Source organism: Lontra canadensis, unplaced genomic scaffold, assembly GCF_010015895.1.
Source record: "Lontra canadensis isolate GAN:19392208 unplaced genomic scaffold, GSC_riverotter_1.0 scaffold27, whole genome shotgun sequence".
In the NCBI taxonomy this organism is placed as follows: domain Eukaryota; kingdom Metazoa; phylum Chordata; class Mammalia; order Carnivora; family Mustelidae; genus Lontra; species Lontra canadensis.
Window position 1 is genome coordinate 4,202,360 of NW_022631021.1, and position 9,816 is coordinate 4,212,175.

Consider the following 9,816-nt stretch of genomic DNA (forward strand, 5'->3'; position numbering starts at 1 on the left):
AAAATTTGGGAAATACAAAAGAAGGTACTTTGGTTTCTTTAGACAGAAGTTATTTGTGAAGAATTTGATAAATGACCCAATTTGAAGACAATGCAAAAATGTAATTAAGGGCTAAAGTAAATGGTCCAAATAATAAAAGCTATGGGAGCTTAATAAAGGTAAGGAAATAAGCCAGAACTATCAAGAAAAACTTTATGGAAAAATTACAACTTGAGCTGGTTAGAATTTGAAGACAGAGAAACAAACATTCAGAGTATTACTAAATTATATGTAATTCTCTGATACTAGGCCATAAGGGATTTTAACTACTGTTCATTTTCTTCAACACATATTTGTTGCATATGTTGTACATATACTATATCGTTAAGAGCAATCTCTATGAGACCCAAAAGAAGTTTTTATAATTACGCTATCTGACATGAGGAGCCCTGGGTCCACAGTACCATCCTAATCAAGATATAGTGGCTAAGAACATGGGCTCTCAGCCATTTTGCCTTGGTACAAAGCCCTATTCTGTCATTAATTCAGTGGCTGACTTCAGACAGATTACTGAGCTTCTCCTTACCTCAGTATTCTGATCTGCTGAAGGGAGATGACTAATACTAATAGTTTTTAGGGCTATTCTGAGGGTTAAAAGAGAAGATGTGCATAAAGCATTTAGAACAACAACAAGCACATAATCAATAATTAAAATGACTACTGGGTGTGGTAAACAATCTTCTTTCCTATAACTTTTCCTCTCTTGCTTTCCCCCATAGTCTTGTATTTCCTTCTAGCTAGTGTTCCCATCTCTCTTCTTATATTCTTGCTAAACTAACTGAATGCATGGCTTACATTTGCTGTTTCCTCGCTTCAGTTCTGACTCATTTCTCAATTAAGAGGATTCTGACTTCTGCCCTAACCACTTCACTGAAAATGAACAATTGGTAAGTTTACAAAATCACGGAGGATTTCCACATTGTCAGACCTAATGGTAACTCCATGGTCCTTATCTTACTAAATCACTTTTCATAGTTGACTCTTTTTTGGAATATATCCTTGGTTTCCATGACCACCTGACCATCTTTTCGTCTAGTGTTTCCTTACACCTTGCTGTCTATCCCATTTAATGCCCCTTATTTCCTCTTCTTAGCCTTTACATGTTGGTATTCCTCATGTGCCATCCTGTAGCTACTGCCCTGTCTCTTTACATGCAGTCCTTATATTTTTAACTTTTGTCTACACTTTTATGTCTTTTAAATCTTTATTCACAGCTGCTGGAAATACATAGCCGGAAGTCCCATTCTCAAAAGGTTCACTATCGCCAAAGCTAAATTCATTTTATCACCCTCTAACATTCCATTCACCCTGTTGTTCCATCTGTTTTTGTGATCTCGTTTAATGGCCCCCAGTATCTAGCCAACCACCCAAACAAGGAATTCAGAAATAATAAATCTGTCTCTCTTCTTCATTTTCCATAATTCACTACATCATTAATATATTTCAACTCCATCATCATGTTTTTTCTCCGTCTTTACCACCATTACCCCAATTCGAGTCCAAATTATCTCTTGCCCAAGTTGAAACAACAGTTTCAAAAGATCTTCTACCTCCAGGTTTGTTCCTTTCAAGCCAGCATTAATAGAGCTGACAGAGTGATCAGTCTAAAATGGAAATTCAATATCATTATTACCGGCCCAAACCCCACCTACCTCTAAGACTGCCTATTACCTACAGAATAAAATCCTGGGCCTCTAACATGGCAATATAGCTCCCCCACTACGTTATTTCTATTCTTCTCTCTAGTTTCAATGCCACCATGCCAAGTGTGATTATACACATATATAATATATATGATGCTGTTAATACCTTGATGGAATATTATTATGTTTATTTTACAGATTTAGTAGAGAGTATTGGCAGTAACTTATTCATAGTCATCAAATCTGTAACACTGATAACTGAACCCAAATGTAATATTCCCTAATGGAATTTCCTTGAGGTCAAGGGCCAGCCACATCATTCCCTTTTTAGAACTACCAGCATACAGCACATTAACTGATTCACATAAGGACTATTAATTAAATATCATACTGAAGTGACTATAAAAAAAGAAAAGAGAAATAATAACAGGATTGTAAAGATCATCCTGCCACTGACTGAAGGAGTAGAGATTCTAGAATTACCTCACTGGCAAATGGAAGCAATGAACACTACGACTGAGTTTGTAAAAAGTGTTCATAAACTTACTGAAATAGCTTTCAAATTACGATATAATCTCCATATTGCCAAAAGTAACTAAGATACTTTTTATTTTTAAACTGCATTTTATTCAAATGTCTTATTTACTTTTAGAGGAGCAAAAATAAATGTAAATATTTGCATTAACAAGTTCTCTGCTAAATGATACTGTGTGTATATATACATACTGCGTGTGCAGTTGTACATGTGGAATATATGTGTGCATACATATACATATATAAAAGTTCAAACTATGTTTAAGTTTAGAGTTAGATGACTTCAGGAACATCTAGGAAACTCATTCTTTGGACAAACTGATAACAAAGGATCGAAAGAATAAGCCAAAACTCTGAGACCCATCAAAGAATTTCAGTACTTATGAAAAAATGCAGTTGTATGGCCAATCTGTCTCCCAGGTTGCAACAAAATAAAACTTCAAATGGCATACTTGTAAATAGTTGAAGAAAAGGAAATTAAAATGGAAACATCTACAAGTCATTAAACATAACTCTGACTGCGGCTATTCAACAATTGGACTTTAAGTAGTTTCACACCACTGGGCTAGGATAAAACATGCTCTGCCAGCATTTTCATCTGCCAAAATAGCCATTTGCAATTAAAAATTAAAACTGGCACCATTTCTTCGCAAGCAATTATCAAAAGGCTGCTGGCAATCTTCCTTGTTTATAGTGTTTCCTATATCAAGACTTCATTCCATTTTGAAACATTCTTTTCTTAGATTTTATTTCTTTTAGGCCATAATATTCCCAATACTCAATTTTTTAACACTTTCAACACTTCTAATTATAATAGGATCCTCAAATGTTGCAGTAGTGCTTAAATTTCAGAAAATAAACTGATTTGAAGAATATATGTAGCACTTTATGTTACCATATTAGCAAGGTATAAAGCAGTATAGCTTGCATAAGCCCTCTCTCTATATATAAGGGAAGTAAGTGATTTTTTAAAATTCTGAATAGAATATATATATATAAATAATAAGGTCATTCATAGGGTCTATTGAGTCCTGACACAGGGAGTTACCTATACTGTAAAATCTCATTTTCCACTAGGAAACTAGTGGTATATTTTGGAGACTGGGGGTAACAGTAAGTGAATCAATCTGTATGTATGAGCATCTTCTATGTAGCAGAACTGTTCTAGGCGCTGGTGATATGGCAAAGGACAAGATGGAAAGAGTCCCTGCCTCGAAGGAATTGGGTAGAGACAGGCAACAAACTGTTCCTCCTCCAAGCCGAGGAGGGATGTCTTCTGTTAACTCTTTAGAAGGATCACTTTGGTTACTATGTGGCACACAGGCCTTGCCAGGAGTTGGGAGTAAAGTTAAAGTGACCATTTAGGAGGTGGTCCTGCAGCTCAAAAATTAGGAAGGGAAATGATGAAAAAAAAAATCAGATACCTTCTCATTACAAATACTCTCTCCCTTTATGATAGAATATCAGACAATCTGTAGTATATTCCACCATCTTTCCTGGATCACAGACACTGGACATAGATGTGCCCATTTCACAGATAAAGATTTGGAGACTCAAGAAGGTGAAATGGCTTATTCCAAGTCACAAAGCTAATAAGTGGGAAAATTGGAAGCAAAGTAATAGACTCCTACTTCTAGCCCCTATACCTTTCTCCTCAAAATGAATCATCAGTATCTTCTAAGAAAATCAAAAAGATTTAGTAGTTCCATTAGCTTTAGTTGACTCTGAAACGCCTCTGTGAAATGCTTTTAAGAAAATTTATTTACTTACTCATTAACCAAGCATTTACTGAGGGTCTACTAAGTACAGTGCATCATGCTAGGTGCTTGGGATTCAGAGATAAGTAAGAGATTTTCTGTGTGGGAAGTTTGCCCTCCTGTGGGAGAGCCAGACCAAGTAGCTCACAGTGAAAACACTGGGACAAGCACCATTACAATGACATCCTGAAGTGCCATGGAACCTTAAGACAGGGGGCACCTCATTTATTCTGGCAGTGGGGATATGTGCCTAAGAAGAAGCGATCCTTAACCTGTGTTTTGAAGAAACAGTAGGAGTTAGCCAGAATGCACAGAATGGCAAGAATTAAAGGAAATGGCATGAGCAAAGGCACAGCAGTGAGACACAGGATGGAGTAACTGAGTAAGGCTGGAGCCCAGAAAATACATTAGAGGTGAAGAAAGAAAGATGGACAGAGGCCATGTCATAAAGTATCTTGTGTACTGTCCAAGGAATTTGGTTAACTTACACTATTGTCTCCACTTTCCCAACTCTTAACCTTCCCCAATTCACTTAATTCACACTTATGACCCACACCACAAAGATTATAGGCAAGGGAATGATACAATAAGATTTACATTTTCGAGAAAACACTACGGTGCCAGGGTGGAAAGCTGGAAGGCTGAGAACAGAGCTGGATAATTAAGCAGGGGAATATTACAAACAATCCGATGGAGGGATACTGAGAAACAGAGGGGGACAGTAGCAGCAGCAGCAAAGGAGAGAAGGCAATAGATATGAAAAATATGTATAAAGTGAATACACAGAATTTAATGATCATCTGGATGGCCAGCAGGAGCAAGTATGACAAAAATAAAGGCGTCAAGGATGACTTGCAAGTTCTTACTTTGGGTGACTGGACTATTTCTTCTAGTTTAAAATATCTATAACTTCTGATCTACAGCATTATACCAGGCAAAGATACAGTGGACAAAATGAGAAGCTATGTACATCTGCCGCCCTGTTTCCTATGCCAGAGCCACATTTGTTGCATCAGTGCAAATTTATATACGAAGCCCATCAGGTAGTCTACTATCACCATTATTCTTCTAAACTTTTCCCAAAAAGAAGATGAATTTTAGATGCACAAACAACCTTCAAAGAAATATATCACCTCATATTTGAATAGCTCATCTATTAAACTGAAGAACAGCTGAAGACAGGAAATGAGGACTCACAGCTGTCTGGTAAATCCTAAAGAACAGTAAGGGAACAGACTCTTCTAATCCCCTCTAATTTACAAAGACTGGGAGAAAGTATTTGAAGTAGGTCATCTCTTGCTCTTGCCAGACATCTCATCAGTAGATTAGGATATTTACACTTGAAAATACATTTTATACCATTAAAATACCATTATAATAATGATTTTTCCGTATTTAACAAAAACTTTTCTTCACCTGAAACATAACTTTAAACATATTTTTCTTGCTTGTTGGCAGTGAAAACACTGGTCGACCATGTAAATCCATCCCTGAAGTACCTCATTAATCACTTGTGCACTTGCTCTTGGCAAGAACCTTAATGTGCTACAAAAACTGCTATTAAAGTAAGATTTGGGGATTCCCACGCTGGCAGGGAATTAGTTAGTTACACTGCTTTAGAAATTGTTTTCATATAATTTCTTTTATTATTAATGGTTTTGTTAGACTTACAGCTCAAAGTAACTATCCTTTATTTATGTAATGTGTAAAGTCCAGCTTTCTAAATAAACTATAAGCAGCAATTGCAAAGATGGCTCGTCCCTCAGGGTGGGCTACAGATGTGTAAAATCCTCCCAGAAGATGATGTTGTCCACTCCCTCTTCCTCCTGATGTGGATCTAGCACCCCAATCTAATTAATCAAGCATTACAGTTTCAGACTCTAGAAATGTATAAAGCAAAACTTCCTACCAGCACATGGTATTGACAAGCACATAATTTATTTCATATCTACCATTAAACCTACTGATAGGCTGATAAAGTCTGGTGAGCAGAGAATTATCTAAACTTGAGTCTTTTGAAAAATCACTTGTTAAAATTTTTAAATTCTGTAAGGGCATAAAAACCATCATCATATTGAAAAGAAAATGTTATATTATAATAAATCCTCATTCATGTTCAAGGGCAAAACTTAGGAGATGCAAAGCATAAGCATCAGCTAAAGCTCCCTCTATCTCCAAATATACAGTGCCTAATTTACCAAAAATTAAAACTCACAAATGGCATCATATTATAAACTCAAACCTACAAATATTCTGAGCATACTCTTGAAAAAAAAAAAGTCATTCTCTGTACAGTATATATTTTGCTGCCAAACTGAGCATAGATTATTGCTAAATGCTTTAGTAGATCCTGACACGTTAAAATAATTTATCAGGCTCAATAGGTAACAGGATTAATTATTTGTATCAACTCTATATGTATCAACTCAGGACAAACATGAAAAGAATCTGTAGCGTTTCTCTATACCTATCATTTATTACAGTAACAACATCTAAATCAACATGAATCTTACATTATGTGAATAGTAAAAGTTACGCCGTTTGATGTAATAATGATGCTACACAACGTTCTCCTTGTGTACACTGTAAGATGGAAAGTTGGCTGGAATATTCTACCTAATGCTACATATTCACATCAATCTGAGACTGTAAAATTTTCCAGACACCAGAGCCCCACGGATTGTAGACTCCACCAATTTCCTGACTCCTACGTGGTCAAATTCCAGGTTCACCTATTTACAAAACCAGCCCCTTCTTCCATGTTATTTCAAAAGTGCTTCTGGTGTTGAGGCCAGTCCTCCATTCCAGGTGAGAGCTATGTTTGGATGACATGCCTCATTTCTAAAAGAAACCTAGTTCATGTGTTCAAAACCTATTTTACTAGGAAACGAGGAACGGAATAGTGAATGCTTACAACTTTTCTCTACAGGTCTAAGGCTGATGTCTTTATATTTCATTTTAACATAAAGAAGCCGGGGGGTGGGGGGAACCTAAGAAAAGATGAAAAATTTTGAAAAAAAAAAGAAATAATTAGACAGGATATAACGGAATCAAAAACTACCTTAAAACATCCAGATAAACCTAACTCTAACAGGAGACTGAATGAATGGACCTTGTGGGAAAAACAGTAGTAAACTTTAAAGCCACTGAAAGGTTTTAAATGCCTAAGGGAAAAATAAACATTTGCTTCCAATCATTTTCTCATTAAGCATTCTCTGCTAGATGAAGAAGTGAAGGCTTACTTACACTACTTACACACACACACTTTGACTCAGAGGCACAAATGTCTACCTACTTAACCCACTGGCTGATCTCTGTCCCAGGTGGCCCGTTTGCGCGTTTGCTATTGCACTTTGGCCCGGGGTTCCTGAGCCCCAGGCTCACCATTGGCCTCTGCCACCGCGCGGGAGCATCACCTCGCCCCGCCCAGCTCGCCTTTTCTAGACTTTGGCCACCTCTGTGGCAGGAAGGGCTACACGCACTGACAGATTTTCCGTTAGTGGTGGAGGTGGTGGCGAGGCGTGTTTCCGGGCGCACTTAAAACCTAGCTGCTCTAGCCACCAAGTAGCAGCTTCCCCAGCTCCGCCCCCGGCTGAGGATCCAGCCCTCCGTTTCTCCTCTCACCACCCCGTCCAACCCTGCCATCACCTCCTAACCTCTCCAATACACTCTCACAAGCCTCACACCGGCGCAAGTCCTCCCTTTGCCTTTCCCAGCTCCCGGGCGCCCCTCGCGGTTGAAATTTACGTATCTCGGGACCTAATCGCTCCCAATTATCCGCGCAGCCTGAGTCCCAGGTCTGCCTGACTCTCGCCTTCCGTGCCTAAAACTGCGGGGCAGCTGATTGGGTGTATTCGGGGAGACGGTAGAATCTGTAGAGGTGGAGGAGGTGGGGCTGAGGGAGGTGGAAGGCTCTTGGAGGAAGACCATAAACACGTGCAAAGAAATAAAAGCCACCACGTGTGCGCGCGCGAGTGTGTGAGAGAGAGTGTGTGTGCACGCGCGCGCGCCGGGCCAGGGCGTGGGCGCGGAGCGCGTCCCAGGGGGCCAGGCATACAGACCCCTGTAGCGGGTGTGGCGGGGGGCGCACGGGGGCTGCGCGGGGGCTGCGCGGGGGCCGCGGGTACTTACACGAACGCGTGGTAGATGAACGCCCAGCCGCGGGGTCTCTCCAGCACGTTGTAGAGATAGTTCTGCACCCGCCGGTACTTGACGTTGCGCCGGCAGCTCTGGCTACTGGTGTAGGAGAGCGGCTTCCCCAGTAGGCTCATCCGGGCCCCCTGCTTGCCCCGGCGGCTCTCCTTCAGGCCGCCGCCGCTGCCGCCGCCGCCGCCAAGCGCGGCCGCGCGGGTGCCCAGCAGCAGCAGGCCGTCGCCCCTGGCGGCCGCTGAGTTCAGCAGCACCCTGCCCCGGCCCGACTCCACATCCTTCATGCCGCTGCCCAGGCGCCCCCCGCCCGCCGCCGCCGCCGCCGCCGCGCCGCTCTTCACCCAGAGCCCGGCGGCGCCGCCCTCCTCTCCTCCCGCGTGGTGGCGGGGCATGGCATCACCACGGGCACCGCGAGGGGGGCGCCAGTGCCTGTGGCGGGGGCAGCGGCCTCATGCGCGCGGGCGGGTTTCGAGGAGGAAGCCGCGGCCGACGGAGAGCCCGCCGGCCCGCGACCTCCGAGATAGGGGCGGGGAAGCAAGCAGCCAGCACACTGCCGGGGCTTCGGGGTGGGGGCGGAGAGGGGTGTGCGAAGGAGGCCCAATTTCTAGCAGTCTTTAGCTCCAAATTCGAAATCAGAACCTGTTTGGGGCGTCACTTTGAGAGGGTTTCTCTCGTTCCCTCTTATTCCCGCAGCTATCACTCCCTCCTTCTCCAGTGCCCCCAGGGCTGGACCAGCGGAGTGCGGGGCGCTCCGAGGCGCGCTCCCACGCGCGCACACCCAGCTCCAGGCTCCCCCTTTCTTCTCTCACTCGATTCCCCACGCCCAGACTGCGTCCGCCCCCTCCCCCTGAGAGGCTCGGAAGCCCCTCTCCTAGGAGCGACTTTGGTTTCGTTCTCTCGGGGGCTTGGGAGCTGTCCGTAAGGTAAGTCGGCCTCGTGCCCTGAGGAGAAACTGGAGACGCAGTTCTCTGCTCACTCCGGCCGCTACGACGCCGCGCCAGGTCCTGCCATCCTTGCGCAAGGGGTGTGAGCGGGAACGGCCCTGCCCTGCCCTGCAGGTACCAGCCGCTCCCGGGGCGCGTGGGGCGACGCTGCCGGCAGTGGCGCTCGGATCCCCGCACAGCTGGAGGGTCCCTGCCAGTTCACTGTGCCGACCCGCAGGACACGACTCCCAAGCCGGAGAGGCGGGAAGCGGGCATCTCCCCTCGGCTCACTCCAGCTTTCGGGCTGTGACTTTCCATCCCAGCATCAGGTAGCCAGCCCTCGAGTAACTGGACATCCTTCCACGCCCGGGGGATGGAGGGTGGAGAGAGCATAAAAACTACAAAGTGGCTCCTCGGCGGGCAGTTAACGAGTCGCCCCGGGTCTCCGCCTGACAGCGGCGCGAAGCGTGGGAGACCGAACTGGGTTCCCTTGGTCAAGAAATTTCCATTTAAGTCCGAAAAAGTCATAAAGCTGTTAAGTCTCGGCGGTGCCAACGGCGGGCCCAGCGTCTGGGAGAAAAATCCCAGGGGGGGCAGGGAGCCCAGGACACCAGCTTCTCCGGGTCCTCACCCCACCCCTGTAGGCTGTACCTTTACACCGTGAGAGACGTGTGGCGACTTAGGACTGGCTGAGTCTCCCACCGCCTCTGACACTCTGGCGCCCCAAAGCGTGCGCGCCCTTGGCGAGGAGGGAGGCCACGGTGCCACTGG

The 9,816-nt window shown here is 44.0% G+C and overlaps 1 protein-coding gene across 3 annotated transcripts in view; it reads right to left on the reverse strand.

The window, feature by feature from the left end:
* Positions 1-9,607, reverse strand: part of KCNQ5 (potassium voltage-gated channel subfamily Q member 5) — a 523,469-nt gene extending 513,862 nt beyond the window's left edge. The window contains exon 1 of one of the 3 annotated variants that reach the window (XM_032864363.1): positions 8,105-9,607. In XM_032864363.1, coding sequence (XP_032720254.1) covers positions 8,105-8,514 — 410 coding nt within the window. In that variant the 5' untranslated portion in view covers positions 8,515-9,607. The remainder of the gene's footprint in view (positions 1-8,104) is intronic. The other 2 variants (XM_032864365.1, XM_032864364.1) reach the window with 2 other exon arrangements.
* Positions 9,608-9,816: the final 209 nt, after the last annotated feature.